The 24455-nt window shown below is 36.7% G+C and overlaps 1 protein-coding gene across 1 annotated transcript in view; it reads right to left on the reverse strand.

The window, feature by feature from the left end:
• SPAG16 (sperm associated antigen 16) overlaps positions 1–24455 on the reverse strand; it is a 371498-nt gene that overhangs the window by 344733 nt on the left and 2310 nt on the right. The window contains exons 2-8 of the mRNA XM_054278128.1: positions 23467–23513; positions 22934–23032; positions 18186–18313; positions 13770–13907; positions 7242–7349; positions 5881–5998; positions 4354–4423 (exon numbers count right to left, since the gene is read on the reverse strand). Coding sequence (XP_054134103.1) covers positions 4354–4423; positions 5881–5998; positions 7242–7349; positions 13770–13907; positions 18186–18313; positions 22934–23032; positions 23467–23513 — 708 coding nt within the window. The remainder of the gene's footprint in view (positions 1–4353; positions 4424–5880; positions 5999–7241; positions 7350–13769; positions 13908–18185; positions 18314–22933; positions 23033–23466; positions 23514–24455) is intronic.

Genomic DNA, 24455 nt, shown 5'->3' on the forward strand with positions numbered 1-24455 from the left:
AAAAGGCAAAATTGGTTCGTGTGTCTAACACGTTCTACTCACTTAGTAATTGCTCAGAGTATTTGGTTTGTTGGTCCTTTTGAGATACACATATCTATAAAGCAACAGTGTTCTGACAGGTCTAGAGCTTTAAAAGTCAGTAACTATGAAAAAAAGAAAGAATGAGTTCCAAAGAACTGTTGCACTTAGATGTCAACAGCTTAGGTTCAAAGACTTTCTATTCTAATTGCATTGCACATGGAATGGGCACAACCAGGCTAATGTTAAATTTCTTTTTGCATGACCTTCTAACTGCAATTGCATCAGATCAAGGAAAGGAAAAGCACAGTTAACAGTATTAGCAATGAGTTAATTCAACCATGAGTAAAGAAACTCATTGAGTTCAACTTCTGAATATAATTGGGTAATAAATAAGCAGCTGTTGTTTTCAGAAAATACAAGAAGACTACTGAGCAAGGAGCAGTTTTAGAACATGTTTAGAACCAGCTGCCATAGCAGTGTTCACTTAGGTTTATAAGCAAGCCACAGTCAACACTGCTAAACTGCAGGCAAAAGGGGTTTTTTTTTCAGAGCATCACTTAAAATTGTGTTTTGATCTGTAAGTAAGAGTGCAAGCACTCTAAGTATACACCAATACCCTAAATAAAATACCAGCTCTCCCACTTTGATAATTAGGTTCTTCTATGTATGATCTTGCTACCATATCAGGAAGGACCAGATTTAAAACACAACCAGTTTTTAATGCAAATCCATTACTTTTTTAAAAGTAATCTGAACTCAAAGTACAATTTTTTTCAGAGCTGGTTTCTGAGAGGGCATCAGAGAGAGAGAACCAGCCCATGGGATGACAAAGTCCTAAAAATAATTGCTAACTAGTTCCTCTCCAACTACTACATGTCCTTTATACAAATTTGAAACAAGCAAGGCAGGAATTAGGTTTCTTTAGGTGTCTTAAAAATTATTAGATGTTCTTCTCTTGAAGGATTTCTGTACTGACAGTGAGACAGCAAAAACTGCTAGTAAATAAATTACATGCTCTGTATTGTGGATGCTATCTTCAATTGTTTGAAATGCAGCAGGATGAAAGCTCCCACATCAAGTGCCAGAGTAATAAAGTCAATAATAGTTGCCCTAAAATTAAGTACTGTTAATTTTTTCTACCTGGCTGCCAGATACAAATTCACAATGCAAACTCACTGTGAATACTAAGAGGTTCCCCTTTGTTCTTTATTCTGCACTATGTGACTCAGGGGGAAAAAAAGCAGCCCCAAACTAAAACCAAACCCACAATCACTGAATGGTTTGGGTTGCAAGGTACCTTAACGCTCATCCACTTCCATCCCTCTGCCATGGGCTGGGACACCTTCCACCATCCCAGATTCCTCCAAGCCCTGTCCATTTCTTGGACACCTCCAGGGTTGGGGCAGTCACAGCTTCTCTGTGCCTCACCACCCTCAGAGGGAAGAATTTCTTCCTAATATCTCATTTAAACCCATTATCTCTCAGCATGAAGCCGTTCCCCCTTGTCCTGCCACTACATGCCCTTGTAAAAAGTTCCTCTCCTGCTTTCTCAGAGCAGATGTGCAGAACCTCACAGTTCAGCAAATCCAAAACTAATCCAAAGGCACTCTCAGTGCCCTCTAGCCAAGCCAGCATTCCAGGTGTTCCCCAGCCAAGTCAGGCTGTGGGACAAATGCAGCCTGAGGAGCAGTGAAGGGCAATCCCCTGCTACTGGGCAGAGCTCTCCTCCTTCCCTCAGGCTCTGCACTGCAGTGAAAGCAGAAAGCACCTGCCAGGAGGGGCAGCTCAGCTTGGCCAAGGATCATCTGCCACTCTGAGTGTGCACTGTCCTCTAACTCAAGCATCCCAATGCACAGAAGTCAGCCCAGAACACTGAAAAGTGCAGCTGGAATTCCTTTTACATCTCAGATTTCCAAATCCAACAGCAATCTGAATTTTGAGAAAAAATTAAGCAAACATTTCTCCAGTATCCACAAGAAACCCATGCTTCTCAGGGTTATACTCTCTCACAAATAAGAATATGATCAGTTTTCAAGAGGCAGCAGAAAGTATTTTAAAGAGACAATATTACCCACTGAGACAAGAGTATGACTTACAGAGGGCAATAAAAATTATGTAGTATTAGAGGACAAGGCACTGAAACAAAATGAACTGAAATAGTGATTAATTTATGATACCCAAGGTATGAAGCAAATTAAGATTTGTAGAAGCATGTGGGTGGCTGATGAGCTTAATTTGTGTTGGAGACTGACAAGGGATTTTTTACATAATTATTTATCAAATGGCTCCCTTGCTTGTCAGTTCTTGGTATTACAAAGTGCTCTCAAGATTTCTGGAGAATAAACAAGACTGAACAGCCAGAGAGTGTTTTTTAGAATCCAGCAACAAATGGAATTATGTTTAATATGAAAAGGAGACAGATCCATCCTGTAAAAATGAGCACAGGGAAGATCCCACACCATGAATTCTCTATAAAGGATAGATCCTTTATTTATCCTATAAAGGATATACTCTGACTAGAAAGCCAGAGTATATCTTAATAGGAAATGAAGGCAATGCTTCCTAGCCTCTTCACTCAACTACAAACACAAAAAAAAAACCCCAAAATAAATGTGCGTGCCTACTATTCTACTATTGGTTTATTCAGCCTTGTGTTTTCTAGAGGAACTATACACAGTGGCACTAATTCCATGAACATGGGAACTAATGAAGCTTGATTGTCAAAGGCTAGGGTGACTCAATGGCTTTTCACCTGGGGTGTATTGCAAGTGCCAAAGGAGGTTTAGGCTTTAATACATAGGGGAAAAAAAAGGCAACAAAAAAAAACCCCAAACCACTAAAACAAATAGATACTGAATAAGACATAATTGGAACATATTCTTCAGCTGGAAGTTGTATAGTATTTGAAGGGGTCTCTAATTTCAAGTAAACAGTTCTCTGTGATGGGAGTTCTGCCCATGACTAAGGCAGGTGCCACATCCCCTTCTCATGTGAACACTCTGTTGTCAGACAGAGCTCACCACTTCCCTTTGGCACCATCCCACTTGTTTTAAGGAGAATTTCAGCAACCTGGTTTCTTTGAAACTTATCTTACTATCCAATGTAGCAGCAATTGAAAAATAGGTTCAAAATTATTAGTGGTGTGGGATCTCAGTCTCTCAGAACTGGGGGGCTCGGGAGTCCTGGAATGTTGCCAGAAATGTCTGGTGGCTGGACTTTGATCCCACATGGGAGATGACATCAGTATGAGAACGGGAGGATTTCACTGGGGTGAATGGTGAAGGGACAAGTTAATTGGAGTGTGAGATACAGGGTTTAAGATCCCTGTACAGGGGGGTCTAGAGAGGCAAGATGGAGGGATTGGGGCGTGCCCTTCTCCTTCTTCTTCTTCCTCTAGGCCTCCATCTTCTGTGGTGGAGTTGGCACTCCAGGATTGGACCTTACTAGGGGAACACTGGTTAATATGGGTAGAGGGTATTGGAGAAAAATGATAAATATTGTATACGTAACTCCGGGTATAAAGATAGACGACCGCCCCAGGGGCTCTCAGTGTGTGCCCATGGCTGACTGCTGAGCAGAACTCTGTCAGGCCAAGAGAAAATCTTTTAGATAAGCAATTAATAAACACCGAGACCGAGAACAAATCTGAAGCTTCCTCTCGTCCTTTCGAACCCGGGGGCCCAAGGCCAACTTTGGGCTTTTTCCCAGACCATCTAAACAGCACAGAAATCCAACAAGTGGGATTAATGCTGTAAGAGAATGTGATAGCATGAGCTTCATTTACTTAGGAAAGCAGAAGTGCTAGGGTTTTCCTGATGGAGTTAGAAAAAATAATCTAAAAATTACACAGGGAAGTAGTGTGGTATCATACAGATACTATTCCAGCAGGTATTAGATAATCTTAGCAATCTTCTGTAAAAATGAGAGTCTGGATTTCATAATACCAGGATTTTCAAAATGTTTCCAGACCACAGCGTATGCTTTCTGAAGGGTGAGCTGGGAAAGAACACATGCACACACACAAAAAAGGCAATATCAGCAGATACAGTAACAAAATCAGTCACAAAATAGATTTCCACAACAAAGTCCTTCCAAGTTACTCATATATTCCATATTGCCTTCAGCAGTCTTACTCTCCTTAGTGAATACACTTCAGAATAAAATATTCAAATGATAAAAAAACTGCTGCTCAAACACCAGGTCAGCTGACAAAACTTAGTGCAAGTATTTTTGATTTACTGTTACACTATATTTTGAGATGCAACACATCAACAAAAAAAAAAAAACCAACCAAACATAGCCAGTCTGAGCCTGGTGATGGGAATATTTTACCTTTTGCCTCAGAGAGCTGCTTAGCATATCCAGACTCTAAACTGTTTAACGCAGCCTGCAAACCTGTAACCTAATTTTAAAAAGAGATAAGAACAAGAGGAAGAAATATGAAAATATTACTTTTGAAGTGTCTGTTCACAACACACAGAATTTATACTGGTATACTTCATTAATTCCATCTATAATTTTTAAATCTTGATTGTTGTCTCTAAGTTATGAGATTCAAGATTCGGAAGGATAATGCAATAGAATACAAGCCATCCAAAATCTCTCAAAACATTTTACAACTCTATTAAACAATGCAGACATACAGAATACCAGGGTTCTGACTACACCAGCAACTTTTAGAACTGCTGTCACTGTACTGAGCTCAAATTTAATGGCACAATAGGACTTTCAGCTTCATCACAACAAAATGTCACAAAATATGGTGTTATGCATTACAATAAACTCATTGCTGTGGAAAGAATACACTTCATAACTGCAGAGGTCCTATACTATAAATATAAATATAAATATAAATATAAATATAAATATAAATATGTATGTATATATGTATATACACATACATGTGTGTGTGTGTGTGCATATACATATATGTATATATATGCCCCCAAAATTTCACAGCATTGGAAATGTTCCATGTTTTGTACTCCTGATTCAGCAAAACGCCATGTGGGCATAAACTTCCTTTTTCTATAGGGCATTTTCTTTTCCTTATTGAAATTTCAAACATCTCATCCTCACTGTTTTATAAGCAAGCCCTGAGGTGACCAGAGAAAAAGTGAGGCAGAGGAAAGGAGGGAATGAGAGATGAAGACTCTCAGAAGAAGCTGTGAGCATGGTAAATTTATTTCATTTTACACACATATAATTGATGCTACTGCTGAAATAATTGCAGGAATACAATTGTATAAAATATATCTACATAAAATGTAATTCGGGTAAGGCTTTTTATTCTTTTTTCCCTACTTCTTTCCTTAACCACATGCACTGTAATTTTCTGTGATTCCCTCCTACCTGTGCTCATACTGCTTCCTGTCAAAAGGGCAGAATATCTTGTATACATCAGGTAAGATTGGAGAAGAAAAAAAATTTTGAAATATTCCACTCAAGACAGAAAAAATGTCTCTGATCTCTTAATGTATTTTTTTTTTATAAACTAGCAGGTCACTCCTGGATATATTTAGGAAAATAATAAAATAATTGATAGTAATAAAAGAAGTTAAAATAAGCTTCTTCCAAAGGCATAGATGGAAGCATGGGACATGTGTGTGAATATCACACTGCTGCACACTGCTGGCTCATGTAGAGCTGCACTGAGCAAGCACACACAGACATCTATGACTCTGTGGCACCATGTTTCACACACTTTTACTGCTAATATTTCACCAAATCATGAAACTCACAAAATACTCTGCTTCAGAATACTGCATAAGCTTTACCAGAAATTTCCTGTGTATTTTACCAAAGTAAAAACCAGAAGTTTTCCTACAGCTGTGCAAGTGGTATTCACTACATTTTTACCTGCCCCATTGCTTTGTCTCTCTCCAAACTGGTTAACATTTTCTGTGTCAGTGAATTCTGGTATTTTTCTGACATCTGCTTCAGCATTGGTTCATAGGATGCATAATGTGCCTTCAGCCTGTGAGCAAGAGGAGGAAAAATTACTCCTCACAGATGAGTTAAATCAGAGATTTATATCTGCATAACTTTTCCCCTCCCCAAACAAATGAGTAAAATTACCAAAAGGTCAACACAGAGGAGACAGCAAAGCTGTTTAGTATGGAACTAACCAACTGCAATACCACAACAAAGGAGTAAAAAAAAAAAAGTTAGATGAATGAATAAGAGGATTCACAGCTTGTTTGGTCACATCTTAAAACAACCCATCCAATTTCGTCCTTTTGTTAATCCTTCATACACATACTGCACATTAATTTTGGCTGATTTGTTTTCTTACAGATGGATTGTATTTCACTGGAAGAAAGAGAACTACAGCTGTTATCTGACTACCAAATAAAATCCTCATCTGGACAAACCAGTCATAATATAATTCTGATTCTTTCTTCACTACACATTACACAGTGAATATTTATGTACTTCAATTCTCAGACAAACTAAGATTCAGAGAAAAAAATACGTGACACCACCAGCTCCAGAACCACTGCATCCTGCAAAATGCTGAGTCACAGAGGAGAAATCAGTGCAGAGTGCTCCTTTGCATCAGCATGCATGCATTCCAAGGGTGGGGATGTAGAGCACAGAGCTGCTATTACATACACTGATGGATAACAATACCAACAAAACTCAGGGAACTGACTGGAGCTGCAGATGTGAGCCTCTCCCCAGTGTTATTTTCAAACACTGCAAAGAAAAGATTCTAACTCAGCTCCTATTTAGAAATTAAATCACTATAACTCAGTAGCAATGGACTGGTTTGGGCTTATTTGCAACCAAGGCAATATACCAAGTTTCTTACTCAAAGTTCAAGACAACAGAAAATGACAGCTATGAGAATCAGGAATGCAAAGGTTCTGAACTTGGTGTGATACCAGTTACCCTTAAAATGGGCAAAACCAGAAATCACCATCTATTTATGGCAAAATATCTGGGTAAAAAAAAGCCCTATTTTTTTCCCAAGTACTAGAAATACTATATATTTGTTCTGTTAAAATTAATGCACATTGCATCAGAGAAAATCCACCAAAAATAAATCCTTGGAAATCCTTTGATCTGTGTGGCACGATGGTCACATGGAGCTGCTGTTTATCAGGACATACCAAAATGCAGCTAGACTCACCTCAGATTCCTTAGTGTTAGCTCATTAACAATTCAAAACATGATATTTAATGCTACATGTATAACAACTAATATTAATTTTGTACCTTTTCAAGTCACAAACCAGCCTGTTTTTCTCCTGGAGCACTCGCTTATGATGCATTCGATGGAAGTCTCGTTCTTTCTCCATTTTTAGGAGAGCCTCTTCTACTTTACTGTGTGTAAAAACAGAAAATGCAGGGCAGCACTGTTAGTCTCCTCCTCTGAACTGCATCAAGGTATGCTGACTACATATGGAATTAATTTTCAGATCTTGGTAGTACAATTTGTGCTGTAGAATATGTATTTTTGAGGTCTTTTTGCTGCCACCTGAGGCTCAAATCCCTGGGTACTCCTCCATTTCCCTAGATCCTTCACACAGAATCCATAAGGATTCTGGCATTATAAATCTTAGAGCTGAGGTCAGCTTTATGTTAAGCACAAGGAGTCTCATGGAGATACAAAAAAAAAAAACCTCTTGTTTAAAATCCTGTGTAAAAGCATATTGATAATACTGATAATAGACTGAAAACACTGATTTTTAAAAAATATTTACATCACATTTGTATTGTTGCCTTGCAGATTAATTTGGAGAGCCTTCTGGAAAAAATTGGGCCAAAAATGTTTTAGGCTCTCTTCATTCATATTTGTAATCTGTCCCCAGGTGTTCCCTGGATGTGAGAGCAGGCAGCAAAAGGACTCTGTTTTAAAATTAATTGTAAATAAACTGATAACCTGTTATTCTCTGAGCATATTCTACACACAGCCATGGGACACCCTGAGATGCTCTGCTCCATAAACTTCAAAAGAAAATACTCTACATATATTCAGTACATTTTCTCCTTGCCTTTATTGATATGGGTTTGGCAGGAAAGATTAGTAGATGAATTGTTTAATTGCAAAGGAAGCTTGAAATTAACTTGCACTGAAATTAGATATTTGCTTCTTGCAGATATAAAGCTCATTTCCTCTGCAAGCAGAGCTGAAGAATTAGTTAAAACCAAAATGAAAACTGAGTATGCCAAAATCAGAGGTCCAGGATGAAGATCCATAACTGCCAGTGCATTGTATTTAATAATTTAAAATATAAATTATTTACTAATACTAATAATTGATATTTGCTGCACATGCAAGCACTCTGTGTGTTACCTATACAAACTACCACAGTGACACATGTACATTTCTGAGTGAATTGGTGCTTGTAGCACAGGCTGAAGGAGAGCCCTTAGTTACCCTGAGTAACCATAAATTTACTGGATCTTTTTCCTGATATTTACAGGATTCCTCTTTGATATTTCCATATTTCTCCATTCTGCCTCTAGAGGACTGACTGCAAGGAATAAATAAGGTTTGGGCCTTTGTCTCACACAGCCAGCCCAGAACTCAAAGCCAGAACCACAGACATCCCAAACTGTAACCTCCAGGACATTTATAATCACCTGGATTGGGAAGTATTGCTATATTTTTAAAGAAAATAACAAGTTACGGCACAGCCAAATTTGACACATGGAAGTCTTTCAAATCTCTGGCTGTAAGGAAACCGAGATGCTCAAATGTTAGGTTTTAAGAGTATTTCTATTTCACAGATCAATACAACTGTGTGGTGAAATACAAAGTCTCTTCTTCCTCTTCTCCTTTGACATTCTTCCTGTTACATTCTCTGTGACATTCTTTCTGTGCACATTCTTTCTGTTTTCAGCCTATCTTCCCTTCAGCTTGCCAAGTTAAGTGACCATATTTCCTATTTCCTTCCTTTGCAGTGAATTCATGGCAGCAGCTCTGGGTGGAAGCTGCCCTGGCACTGGAGGGCACACACATCCTGCTGTGTGCACACACACCACGAGCTGGCAAACACAGCAGCTCCAGCCCACATTGATGATTCTGCTCAGGCTTCTGCCAGCATTTGAGAGGTAAATGAATCACTGGTCTCAGGATAGTTCTGGGAAACAACTCCCTCACGACACTGTGCTCAAAATCTGACTTGCCTTAAAGACCTTGAATGCAAACCCTGCCCTTTTAGAGCTCAGCAGATAGTTTGTTCTGAGCATAAAAGGTGTTGCTACAGCCATAGAAAAGCCAATATCCATTTTTTAGGGAAGATATATGTCAAAGTCTGCAGTCAATGTCCATTTAAACTTCTCTCAAGCAAGTACTTCTGTTAAAATAGCAGCAGAGGGCAGGGTGCAACAAACCCAAGCAGGGATTTTCAGAGGCAAGTTACGAGCTCTGATCCCTCTGAATTTAGATGGGACTACATTCCCTGAGATGCTGCAAGTTGTAGCCCTAAAATTTTAATTGAAAAAAAGTCTTAGAAAGCATATACTTTCAGGCTTTTACTCTATCTAGTTTACATGGCACTTAGCAGCAAAGATGCACCATATTGCATATCTTATCCATCATATTTAAATGCACCATGTAATTAAACAGCTGCACTTAAATGTCACAGACATGTTTTATGAAAAATCCTTTCCTTAGGATTTTTTTCTCCTGAGAAGCTGAGAGACCTCAGGAACAAAATGTAAACAATGATTATCTGCTGGAATACAAGAGGTGGGTCTGTGATTGGTCTCATGTGGTTGTTTCTAATTAATGACCAATCACAGTCCAGCTGTCCAGACTGTCTCAGTCAGTCACAAGCCTTTGTCATCATTCCTTTTCTATTCTTAGCTAGCCTTCTGATGAAATCCTTTCTTCTATTCTTTTAGTAGAGTTTTAATATAATATATATCAAAAAATAATAAATCAGCCTCCTGAAACATGGAGTCAGATCCTCATCTCTTCCCTCATCCTAAGACCCTGCAAACATCACCACATTTAAAAATGGTGCAAAACACAAAAAGTGTGTGCTTTTATTTTTTCCATGGTGTAAGTGGAAAAATGTGTGCAGGAATAGTTAGATTTTGGTACAGAAACAGGAGCTGAACTGAGAATTTTGTTGCTAATGTCACTAACCAAAATAATAAATATGACTTCCAGGATTACTTTATATTTTGACCATCACTTTGGCTGTAAGCTGGGTGTGTATTTGTGAGCATGCTTACAAAAAGGAAAGAAAGGTACCTGCAAATATTTATACTTCCTAACTGATGCTGTGAAAAATTCGTAAACATTTAAAGAGCTTTTAAATATCAAAGTCCACAGTCCCCATGACCAACACAACCTTACCCTGACACAACATCTGTCTGACTGCACATGTTTAAATAAACAGGTAACAGACAGGGTCTGGCCATAGGAAAACACAAAAATATCTGGCATTGCAAAGATTTTATATCATCAGATAGGCAGAGTTTAACATGGCTATGAAACTGCAATCTATTTTCAGTTCAGAAAAATGTTACCAGAATATTAAGTGACCAGACAGCACCCGATGAATTAGTATTAACTAGTCTCATTTTTAACAGTTAACAATTTTCAGTGTTATTTACAAATTTTTCCTGCATATTGGGAGGAAAACCCATGCTTCCATTAGGGAAATACTCAGCAGATAACAACACCCCTTAGCAAATCAAGATAAAAAAAAAAAAAGGAGCACATTTGAGGTACCCTTTGACTACTGTCACATGGTAAATCAGTGTAAATTTAGTTTTTCTTCCTGTCACTACAGAATGGTCATTTTTAGAAATAACTTTTAAGTAAAGATTAGAAGTATATCTAAACCTTAAGGTAATAACTATACTAGTTTTGGAGTAAAAGGATTATGCTGATATTTATTTCCTTTAATGTATGCAGAGAGATCAAGATGCCTTCAGACATTGCACAAGCTATAAAAAATACATGCTCACCATACAGAGGAAATGAAGCTAACTGTAATTTTCTCTTTAAATAATGAAACACCACAGTGAAATCTAACCAACAGCCTGCAATCTACTCAATTTGCTCCCCTGCTTGCAAGCAATCATGTAAATACTGTATTAAAATACCCAAAATACAATTACAGTTAGCTTCTAGACATTAAATGTCTTCCACCAATTGCTAAACAACATTAAAGCAGGAGGTAATTGGTTTAGAGTCATTTATCCTGGGCCCCCATACTGCCTAAGTCCCAAATAACATCTCTTTTCTGCAAGATGGCCGTCAGGAGTACCAAGCTCAGAAATACCAGATGTAATTAAAAGCTTTCCTCAAATACATTTCACAGCACTGTAGCTCTCAATCAGTGCTTTCTGAGTAATCCACAGAGTAAAATACAGGACTTTGCTTGATCACAAATCCTTGGTTTCTAACCAGTCAAATCAGCATTTTTCCCGTTCTCTCAGGCATTCTGCTTTCTGAGTCATCCTCTCTGAAAACCTGAAAACCCACATTGTCTTCCAGGTAATTTTGGCTCCAGCTGGAATATTTACTTCATTCTCTCTGAAAACCTGAAAACCCACGTTGTCCTCCAGGTAATTTTGGTTCCTGCTGGAATATTTACTTTACCACAGCAAAGGCAGTGGTTCAAGTTACTGAATGTATGAACAAGAAAAAATGCTGTTAGAAGTCACTACACTAAATGGATTTACTACAGAGTATTATGACCAGGGTTTATCCAAAAGGCATAAAAGAACACTCTAGCCCAGTACAGCAAAAATGCTCAATTTTACACATTTCAATTATTTCAGAAGCAGTATTGGTTAAATTAATTGATTATTCAAAACAAAGCATATGAAATGAATGTCACAAATTCTAAACTTTTAACATTAGTATCAGTGAGATCTTTGAAAGCTATTTGAAATGAAAAGGCTGGAAAGTGCAGTAGTGACAGTACTGCTGGCACAGACCAAGTTTTACACCTGTGTCACTCCAGTAGCAGCTGACAGACCATGGAAATAAAGCTCTCCCTGCAAGTGGACAAAGGGGGGTCTGGTTTCAGCAGGGTTTTCACAAAGCACATGCAGAATACCTGCAGAGTGTAACAGCAAACACCAGTGAACAGCTGTGCTCACACAGAATCTGTGTCTCACACAACTGCCCTGAATCTCAGAGCCCTCTCTGCTACACCAAACCAGTGATGTGACCCATTTGTTTGCCACCACAGTGTTGCTACTTTAGGTTCCAACAAACACCAGAATGGGAAAAAGCAGGGCCCAGTTTCAGCTTGTGGATTGAACTTGATGTTGGGATTTTATCTAACAGGGAGCCTGTAGCAACCCAATATACCAGCACTCCTTTTCCTTTCCTGCTTGCACATTATCATGTCATCTTTAAGCCTTTTAACCAGACAGCTGCTGTAAAAACTTTTCTGGCACCCTATGGAGTAACAAGATATTCTTATGGGAAAAAAACCAGTTTACTCAGACCATGGTGAAATGAGTTTGAGCTTTATATTGTTAAATCATGTAGCAATTCAACAAACCCAGGAAAACTCTTATCATGTCATAATCCACTCAGGTTATGCTGTTACAGCACATTCTGCTACATAGGAGGGGTGAAGAGGGGGAGGAAAAGAGAAAAAAGGTGAGGAAAAAAAAGAAAATAAAGCTCTTTGAATTTACTACTGTCAAGGATAAGTTTCATGAGGGCCACATTTTGTCCTTCCTTCTTTTACTCTGCATGACTGCTTCTTACTCTCCCCCACTCACATGAGACACAATCTTTGAGTACTCATTGTCCAAAGAAGGTGCAGATTAAAAAAGGAAATGTTTTCTCTATGGTCTGTCTCCTCACGCATTATTATATTTAGACTACACAGATCTGACTTGATTGTTGCCACTGTTTATTAAACTACTTGACTGTGGCCAATTAATTCATTAATTTAAAATGTAATAAATCATTACAATCAGAAAATAATTTAATTACCATTATCAGCAGCAATGATTGTTTAACATCTGAATAATTTTGGTTTTTTTCATAGAAAGGAACAACCTAAATGAAAATTAGCAACTAGAGCAACCCTGAGGAAAATCAAAGAGATGGAATTAAACTTTACTGCTCCATGTTTTGAAACCACACACTGGCAAATCTGAAGTGAGTGCATCATTAGCCCTCAGAGTGCATCCTCAATGAACACACACAAGTGCAAACACACCATTCCCCAAAAAAGGCCATGTGCCATAGGGCTCATTACTACATCTCTCCATTTTATAGGCTAAGTGTTTTAATTCTCTTGACTGAAGTACTGCAGACTTGTAGAATAAACTACTACAATGTACCCACCAGTATAATCAATGATGGTAATTTGCACTGACACACCATTACCACTAGGCCCAGAGTGATAGATTTTTTGTAATTAAAAAAATGAAGAATAAATGTATAGTGATTTTTCCCCCATGCTGAAGGTTTGTGGTAGCTGTAATTTATGGTACTGTAACACAAAATGCACATAATTTATTTTTTAGTTCTACCTATTAGGTTCTCATGATTCTCTGTAGTAATTTGTTATGATTACTGGATACTGAAAATTATTTTTAGCCTAGTAAATACAAATAAAAGAAATTAAGATTTACATTTCCAACAGAACTCAGAAAAACTTTAATTATAAATGTCACCTAGAAGCAAAAGTCTGTGTAGCCAGCATAACAAACAGGAACTTACTATTTTTCACTAAGTACTTGGGTTTATTTTACCTGGCCATTTACTACCATATGTAAAAGTTTCAATGAAATCAAATAACATACTTGACAGTTTGTCTGTAGTTTTCCAGATCTTTCTTCAGGCTCAGATTCTCAGTCTCGAGCTGCTCGTTGCGAGTGTACACGTCTGGGACCAGCCCAGCATCATCAGCTCTTAACTCACCTCTCTCTATCAGCTCATACCTGGCAGAAAAGAAACAGATTTATTTTATTTACTTTATTGCATGTTTCCATTTCTTCACTTATGTTTTCCTTCTTATGCTACCATTTACCTAAACTAGAATCATAGCAATATTTACCATCTTAAAGCACTTAGAAATGTTCTTTGTTCAAGCAGCATAGTTATTGATGAATGATACTGGGGATTATTCTCTTCAGATTTCAGATCTGCTGCTTATATCTAGGTGTAGAAGACAGTGTTTAGTATGATTTTTACTTCTATTTACTTCTGTTCTTTTCATACTTATTACTTGGAAACAAAAAAAATGCACAGATTCAAGATATTTTTCACCTGAAAAAGCAAATAATGTTCAGATTGCTTCTTCTAATGTTCTCCCACCCAGAACATCTTCCCAGCAGGGAAGGTGCTTGTGGGGTTATGGTGTTTATCTGATTTAAGTTGGTTACAACTCCATGCAGCCTCTGGTGAGCTGATGGCATGGCTGAGGTCTCACTCTCCTGTCTGTACTGCATTCTTAGGTTTTACTGACATATCACCAAAAGATGGATAGTCCCAAAATAGGATCCTGAATGAGCAGATGTTATTGCTGGAGCTGTAGAAATTGGTGCTACCCAGCATCCCAGGCTGCTTCAGATACTTCTAATTCTTAAATGCAAGTCAGTCTGTGCAAGCATTGAACTAAAGCAACCTTCAGCCTTCTGCATCACGGAATCAAGTGTTCTCAGGGACTGGTTAAACAGGTAAATATTGGTAAATATAATTAAATAAGGAGAGGGAAAATAAACAGGAAGGAATTAAGACATATCCCTAGGTGAGCTCTGTGTTCCATGTTGAAGATGGCTCAGAATCATTCATCCCTATTATCTGCAGCTAGAGTGCTCAAGAAAAAACCCAAAACCAACAATGTATTTATCTCACATGTATTTCAGCATGTGAGATAAAAAGGACTGTGAGTATATACAAATGCTATTTGAACAAGCATATTTGTTTCTGCCTTTTATTTGAGCTATTTAGAAGAAAGGGAGAAAAGAATTGTTTTAATGTGAAGTACTGTGTTGTGTCCTGACTCTTATGAACAATACACATTTTAGAATGAAAAGCAGCAGAATTTAACAGTATGGTGGGGTAGTGAATTCACTGCTGTGAGTTCTTAATGATGCAAGGTGTTCTGGGTGGGACATCACTAGAAGGAGCAACATGAAAATTATTTGCCTTTTCAGGTGAAAAATATCTTGAATCTGCACATTTTTTTGTTTCCAAGTAATAAGGAAATATGAAAAGAACAAAAGTAAATAGAAATAAAAATCATACTAAACACTATCTCCGACACCTGGATATAAGCAGCCGATCTGAAATCTGAAGAGAATAATCACCAATACCATTCATCAAAAATCATGCTGCTGAAACAAAAAGCATTTCTAAAAAAAAGAACCTCTACTTAACATCCTCCAAAAAAATTAAAGTGGATGTTAGTATCTCTGTCCAAATGACTTCCTACAGTCACCTACATATTTGCATTCTGAGGATGCTCCTTGGAATGCTCATCCCTCTGAATTAAGCTGTCACATTCACCAACTAGTAGACAAAAAGTTTTTGAAAAATTAATCTGAATATGTCCACAGTAAAATTCATTCTATCATCACTTTATTTTCTTAAGTAAATTAATGTAGGAACAGGCTTTAACGCTAAGAAAGAAGCTTGAGGTTTTTTTCCTTTCCATCACACAGTGACTGATGCACAGGTACAATTCCTATCAGAAATATTGCAGATAAGGGCAGCCTCATGGCAGAAATTCACAACTCTACCTAGAATTTTATTCCTTCTCTTGCTGGAAATATTTCTCCACTGAATGCCGTAACTACACTTCATGAAAACTACCAAGCACAAAGACTCATCAAACATGGATAATTGATGCACCTCAACTCCAGCAGAGCTCAAAATTCTGACAGACAATTTACATGAAACACAATTAATACCAATAAATTCACTGTAAGAACAGGACTGAAAGTGAGTGTTTTTGTGCATGTAGCAGAAATGGAAAACCACCCACCAAATAGCACTGAGAAATCTCATTATCTTTCATCAGCCTGGTCCTGTAAATCTCACAGACCTCCTCCATACTGAGCTGACTGCCAAACAGCTGCTCTTCCACTTCTTTCATTGCACATGGAAATGAAATTAGTTCCATGCACACACAGGTATTTTACTAAGCTTTTCAGAACTACTGAGTTATAATTCTTAAATCACTATTAAAAATTAACTAAGAATCTGGAAACCTGAGGAACAGATGGTTAACTGTGATTTTGCCATCAAAGCTCAGTGCAGACTGACTGAAAATAATACATTATTACTGTATAGTTTACATTATAATTCCTAGAAACTGGATTTCAAAGGAATCAAGCTGCACAGAAGCTCTGCAATGAACTGATAGCTCAGGATGACCTGGGCTCTCAGGATTAGGAAGGAGAGACAGGCAAATGCAGGAATTCACAGCTGATCAGCCTCTGCACTTCATATTTAAAAGCTGTCAATCCATTATTTTCAATAAGCAACACAAGTCTTGTATAACAAATGAATGGAAAATTTAATGGAAAATTAGATAGTCAAAAAATAATTTAGCTGTAAAGTTCCTTAAAGTATAATGGCAATAAAAAGTTTATGTGCAAAACTGCCTACATATTTAAAAAAAAAATCACTCCAACTGTTATAAAATTATTCATTACTTCATTGAAAAATAAGGATTTTGGCATAAAATAAGCCATAATCAAATCATGCAATTTTATACAGCTGGGTAGAGTAATGCTGTTTTCCCAAACCCCAAAATAAACACAGACAATTTGGTCCAATTTAAGTGACCTTTAGATCTCAGACAGACAATCATTTCAAAGGCAGCCTTTTGATAAATTTTCTCTACTTTAATTAATTTCTCATTTTAAATTCCATTAGTACTTGATCACCACAGCATGAGAGCAAGAGTGTCATCCCAATACATAATGAGGAACCCGAGTACACTAATCTGCTCTCACTTTCATTAATATTGTAAATTATCCATTTCAAACCAACATGAAACATTTTGAAATAAGGTATTAATGCAGCAAGTCTCTATACAGTAAGATTAGATACTGACATGCTGAGCTCATTTGTAAAGCTACTGAAATTAAAAGTATTACTTATAGAGGAAAAATATATGTACAGCTAAGAATTTACAAGATAGGGGCCTGTTAAATCCTGCACTTTCTGTTAAAAAGCTATTTGAATTTTGCCATTGATATAAACTCAGACTCTAAGTGCTTCAAAGAAAGCTGTAACTTTCATTAAAAGGTCACTATTTATATCTGGCTAGTATTAATTATCTTTTAGCATAAAAACTATTAGACTTCAAACTTGATATCAGCTACTCATATCAGTTCTTTTGTTGAGAAAGAAAACAGCAGTATCATGTTCCTTCTCCAAGGAATCATTTAAGTCCATCTTTATGCTATCAAAAAGCAAATCATTATTAATTCTAAAGGCAATGCTTGATTGATGAGTAAGACCAGAGCCTTGCAAATTCCAGAGCACAGATTCCACACCTGAGAATATTTCTAAGAAAATTTACAAGCTTCAATGCTTTTGTATGAAAAAATAAGATGTTTCTAACTTTTTTCTAGTTTTCAAATTACATCATTTCAAGAGACTTTACTTAAAAAATAACCCTCTGAACTTCTCATGTTTGAAACTGAGAACAAGGTTAATCAAAGAGAGGTGTTTGCAGAATTTCTCCAACATAACCTGCTGGTTCAAAGCAAGTCTGTAACCTCATGTAATCTTCTGCTCCAAAGTAATGCAGCTCTCCTCCAAAGCTTTGCAGCATTCCTAACATGTAATTTTTAATCAACAGTAAAAAAATTATACATCCTGCAGGATGTATGAAGAGAGTGGTGTATTTAAACAAAGTTGCACCTTTGAACTTGTGTATAAAGTATGGACAAAATCCCTGCAAGTTACCAAAGCTCAAGAGTTTATTATTCTTCTTATTATTGTATAAACTAAATCATAAAAACTAAAAAAAAAACATATTTGTTAATTGCTGTACCAAAAATTACCAATTAATAAATATTATGATTATTCTACTTAAAACAGGGTTCTTCATTCTCACCAGGGATACATTTGTTTGCTAAAACACTACATATTTAAGAATTACTTGTACTCAGGAGAGTTTTCTGAAAAAATGTCCTGAAAGACCAAAAATATTTGAATCCTGACCATCTAATTCCCTTAATTCACTTAAATTGTTTTACCATTCAGTCTGGAAGCAGTCAAGGGTTCTAGACATTCCCAATCTGACCAGGAAATTGCAGAAGAAGTCATCCATTGCTTGAGGTATGTCTGATATCAACTTCTCAGAATTCAGAACTGACAGAAATTCCTGAAATTAAATTTTGATAACTGTTAAAAGAGAAGTATCATGATCATACTTTCTGGTTTTGAAGTTATCTGAAGTCACAGATTTACTGGAGTACAACTGAATGCTCTCCTTGTGTTTACAGATCAGAACTGAAATCAGTGATCCTTCCTTGTGAAAGGTTATGAAGAAATAAGTTAAAACCCCCTTATTTAAGCAGATATTCCAAACCTGACATCATCTGGCAGAGCCTTGAAAGTAAAGGCTGATCTTTTGTCACTGACCAGAGCAAAAGGCAGTCCTTATCTAATGAAGAATGTAGCTGTCCAAGGTGCCAGCAGAATGGCTTGTATGCTTTTTGTGATGGTGCATGGAATGGAGGGACAGACAGAACTTCATTTCCATCCCCTGATCCCCTAGGAATAATCACAAAGATCAGGGGACTTTCCTCTCAGCATGCACTGCAGGAAGCTGCCAGACAGCACTGCTACAAGAGTTAGCAGAAGGTACACCAGGGCTTCATGTGCAGCTCCCCCAGTGCCACCCAGACAGACAGACAGACAGCTCTGCAGACAGGGTCAGCTCGTGGGGCAAGCACATGGCCAAAAGCAGAACCAATACAGAGCAGAGCAGTCCTGCTACAGAGAAAAAGAAAAAAAAAAAACCTTTCACAGCTTTCTGATGTGATGCAAATCTCCTCCCTTCACCCAACCCCACTCAGCACACAGCCTAGGAGAATTCAACATGCAAGGAGGTATGGAAAAAAAAGGAGAATACAACCAAGTCTGAGACTACTCCTCCACAAAAAGCATTTCAAGACAATGAGAGGAGAGAGACTGCCACAACTCAGCAGCCAAAGGGATGGCCTTATTTCACTCAGATATCAAATGGATTGCAGTGACTTGACATTCCTAAATATGAGGGTCTTGGCTTTTGGGAACTCCACATGGGCACAGTGCCAAAATGGAGCTGCTCCACAATGCATGACAAGCTACTGCACTGCACATGCATCTTGGTGAGAGATTATAAAAAAATACCACAAAAATGAGAAAACCCCACTGAGAGATTTATCAAGAGATGCTAAAGGCCATGACTGCAAATCATTTCCTCTGCCATTTATAAAAGAATCTGTAAGGCCAGGGATTTCTGATAACTCCATTCATTTATGGCTTATTCATGCCCTTAGTGGCAGCTCTCTCACCACAAGTGCATAAATTACCTGGAGATAAAGGCATTTCTCTTGATAAAATAAAAACACTGGGAAAATCTCTTGGCTATTTTGTATAACAGAGAAAATGTTGTCTTTAATCCAACCAACCTACCTAATACAACCAGAAAAGACTGTACATGTCTGATGGAGGCCATGTAACACTGCCTCATGACTAGTACAATATGCCAAGGGTAATGTAATATTTAGCATATTTTCATTACTAGAGCTCCTGAAATGGTGTCCAGTGTACATCAGGCAGGTCTGTTTTCTAATTGTGGCAGTACAAGAACTAAAGAGTACATGGGCAGACATGCAGCTGCATCCCACGGGCAGACATGCAGCTGCATCCCTTGGCTTGCTTCTTTCTTCACTCCAAGTGAGGCAAATGTGCAATATTGTTGCTTGTAGTTTTCCAAACACATCTATAAAGCCAGGCTTTGGAAGAAGTGGCACAGCTTGATTGCCTTAATAAATGGAAATTTGATAGGAATTCATTTCATCCATGCAGAAGAGAATTTATTAGTGAGATCCCAGCACTGAGCACCATGGATGCAAAGCTCAAGCAGGGAACAACACAGGGAGAAATTAATCCAGTCTAACAGGCACAGAATCACAACAGGACCTCAGGAAACCAGAACTGAATTTCCAGCACTTTCCCAGACTTTGGGAGTGATATCAGACCAACCATTTGCTTCAGTTTCATTGTAATCTGTTGGCTGACTACCAACAGAAGAGCATAATGAGAATTTTACTGTATATATTTGCTTGTTTGGAAATGAGGAAAATGCAATCAATTAACATCAGGCAGACAGACATCCTATAGCAGTTGTATGAACAAAACCATCTTATTAAAAGAGCCTGACCATGGAGTCAAAATAAATTACATATTTGATTTGTTAAGATTTTCTTTGTGTTAATTAAAATATTTTAAAAATTGTGAGTGTGAAGATATTTACTATGACCAATGAAATAAATTAATTTCTAAGAGCTTAACTTTAGGAACTTCCACAGCACTTCTAAGAATTTCCGTCCATTGAAGAAACACAACCACCAAATAAATTTATAACTTCTCTGGAAAACAAGGTAAGATGTTCTCAAAAATGTACTAAATTTAAGAAGAATATGAAAAGGGAATTCAAGGATTTTAACATGTTCAAACAAACTGAAAATCAAGCATATATAAATTGCAACATTAATGAATGTCAATGTTACTTCACATTTTCATTGTAGGTATTAGGACAAAAAACTTGGAAGGAAAGTCTAAACTACTGTAAACTAGTAACTACTAAACTTCAGTAGTTACTACTGTAACTACTGAAGAAAGTTTTTCAGCCAGCTTTCATTTCTGTCTGGCTTTCCAGAAGTTTGGCCTCCTTTTCCTACAGTCCTATCAGCTGGATATTTTCTTTTATATGCAGAATATTTTTTGCTTGCATTGAAAAATAATTTATATTACCTTAAAATATCTCAAAAAAAAGAAAATACAAAAAAATAAGTGCTTAAGGACAAATGATGGTACTCAGCTTAGAAACTCTGGATAGTTTTAGTGCCTGCAATTGGAAAATATAAAATGTTTAATATTTTTGGATGATCACTGATCAGTGCACCTAGCATTGAACTTTAATATGGGATTACATACACAAGTAAAAAACAAGTTAAGCAGTAAATACACATAAGCACTTAAAACAAATATCCAGTTTATGGTTATTACAAAATTTATTTTAGCAAAAATTATGAGTTATTAAAAAATAGGCCAATTATTTATCATGTAAAGAAGACAGCCTTCTAACTTTGCTTCCCAGCTCAGAGTTGGGATGTTGAGTCAATATTAATTCACAGCAAACAGTGCTTCTAACTTGGGTCACCAGAAGCACTTGGCTTTTCCAGGGAATTAATATCAAACCATCAAGTCAGTGAGCCTCACAAAATGTACAGTAAATCATTATGAAAGCTGTCAGGGAACTAACCAGTGTGTTAGAACATTTCTCTACTCATGTCTTTCTGTCCAAAGGCTGAAAACATTACTTCAGTTTCAAAAATATGCAAAAAATGAAGTCTACAAATAAAAATCAAGAAGGAAGAAGACAGACAACTCTTAGCATAGGCTTAAAATCAAAGAGAATTTAAGTTTAAGCACAAATTATCTGCTGGTTTTAAGGAAAAGTAAAAGTTTCTTCAGTTTGATTAACTGGGATAGACAGCATACTGTTCTTACCACTCCAAGTTCAACAAATCAATGAAGAGGTAAAAGATTATTTAAATACAGCAGTGTGAAAAGATCAATAGGTTAAAAATGTTCTCTTTTTTCACTTCCTATTTTAACATAACTCACACAGTAAAACAATCATAACCTCAGCTATCTCTAAGGGACATGAAGAATTTCCAGTACTTCCTTAGCATTAAACATTTGCCATCTCAAACACTTCTGCAATCTTTCCCTTAATTTTCATATTCAGGCATATTGAGTTTTAATACACATAAAACTCTGTTATTGTCAGTCTCCACTCCAAGTTTGATCTAAAGTACAAAACTGATCTGTTGATTAGCACAAGTGCTAAAGAAAACACACATTTTCCCTTCATTTTGAGTTTAGGTATCATTCACTTAATTTCATCTTTTCACTATTAATTATTTACTTTTGCAAAACAAAGACTATGACTTTGTGAGGCTACAAAATAGGGGTGATATTGGAAACATAGCAGGGAAAACCACTTTTCCATTAGGTTGTTAAAAACATGTAAATTCAGGTAGATCTTGTTTTGAAAAATGCAATACAACAATCCCATTGTGTAACTGAATTATTACACAACTGCTTTGAAATCAAACTGTAAATGTAAGGAATGTCAAAACTAATGGTGTGGAATGATTGATAATTTCATTAATATTTTTATTCAGCATAATCTAACAGTCCATTCTTTATTTTCAATATATGAACAATCTCTTTTAGCAAAGTATTCAAGTACAATCTTTTGTTTCTTTCCTGTGCCAGGGATCACATTCTCATTTAATCAGCTCAGATAAAAAACAAACTTTAAAATACTGATGCATTACAATAATATTAATTTATTTTAAATAGCTAAAGATTTGGCTACATGTACTTGAAATGTCAGGTTGTTTACAGAACAGAAAATGAACAGAAATTAAAGATTCCTGAAACCAAGGAAATGTAAGTTGTCTTTTCCACCATGGCATATGTTTACTCCTGTAAGCTTGTAAGAAAATAAGAGACAATCTTTCCCACACAAATATTTCATGATCACTATAAACTCTCTGTGTGTAAATTTCATGATTACTATAAACATCTGTGTGTAAATTTCATTATTACTGTGAACTGTGTGTAAATTTCATGATTACTATGAATTATTTGTGTGTAAATTTCAAGCCACTAATGTCAACTGAATTCGAGACTCTTAGATTGTTTAGGAAGCTCTTACCATAAGTTTGGCATCTTCAGCCTGCTCTTCAATAGTCTGCAAAGCTTTGGACAAATCCTCATCATCTTCAGGAAGACTGAAGTCATCATCTGCTGAAACCTAAATGAAATTATGTAGAGTTTGGTATCAACACATTTTATACAGCTTTTTTCACAATAAAACTGTTCCCACTCCCATTACAACTGCTGAAAATAATCCCCTCCTCATTAAAACACCATTTTTCTATATGTAAATAGAAATCCTATTACTGAAATATTTTTACAAATAAGCTAAAATATCTAAAGAGATGTTTGATCTAAATAGAAATTCTTATATCTTTAAAAAAGTATTTATTGTTCAAATAAAGGTAATACACAACAATTCAACTAAGATTGAATCTTCTCTTGAAAAATAGATATGCTGTCTTTCATCACTTTATAAAAGGAGATTTGTGTCATTTCTCCCAGCATGTCTATATGACTGATGAAGTAAAAAGAATGAAATATGGACACTCTACCAAAATATATCGGAATATTATCAGTTTATTAAATTACCTCTTCATACTGATAATCATCTTTGGAGTCATCTGTTATGGTAATCTCTGCAGGTGTAGTTAAGTCTAGAACAGCTGGTGCATGTGAGGAGTTCCAATTCAAATTTAAAAAAAAAATCATAAAATAACCATCTATAAATCTGCTATCACCACCCCCACCCTTTTCTTCTCAACACAAGACTTTCAACTTCCAAGGTTTCCTCCAGCCTCAAGGTGAGCAAGCCCACTTCTGTGCACAGAGACAGAATTTAGGTTTGAGTTTTCACAGCAGGTTTGAACACCATTAAACATTGACTCATCACATCTCAGAAGCCAAGCACTATTCCAAAATAAAACAGCAGCTCAATTGTGCTCTCAGCCCATCATCAGTTTTGAGAGGGGTCTTTTTGCACTACAATTTCCACAGCTTCTAAACAGAAATAGCTTCATATTCTCAGAAAATACCATTTTTTAGCAAATTCAAATGTGGGAGTTCAAACAGCAACACCTGAGGTCAAACCCTGAACACCACAGGGCCATTTAAAAGAGCTGATGCAAATGCCTTGATAATCACAAGATTGTTACAGTGAAGAGATGAGGAACTTTCAAGACTCAAAAATTCATTTGGAAATTATCTACAGTTCCTCGAAAGGCTTTAAGCCAAACTTTTGATGAAACATAACTGCAAATAGTCTAAAATAAAAGCCAAATAAACATCTTTTCATCCACTAGCCTCACAGCCCATGAAAGAATAATGAAATGTTTTTAGCAGATGCTGTTGACAGCTTCCCTAGGAAATCAGTTAGCCTACAAGTGACCCATGTAAATAAACCAGGAATTAACTTCCAAAGAAAAGAAAAGCTGGCAATTCAGTACTTCAAACACAGAAAACAAGAAAAAGAAACCAACATGATTTTCCAGCTTTGCACTGTGGTGCCCAAATCTGATTTATTCCTCCTAAAAACAGGCTTTTTGCCAATTTTCACAGTATATATGTAAAAGCACAAGACA

This window comes from Melozone crissalis, unplaced genomic scaffold, assembly GCF_028551555.1.
Source record: "Melozone crissalis strain CALT ecotype California unplaced genomic scaffold, PUWL_Pcris_2 ptg000023l_1, whole genome shotgun sequence".
Classification (NCBI taxonomy): Eukaryota; Metazoa; Chordata; class Aves; order Passeriformes; family Passerellidae; genus Melozone; species Melozone crissalis.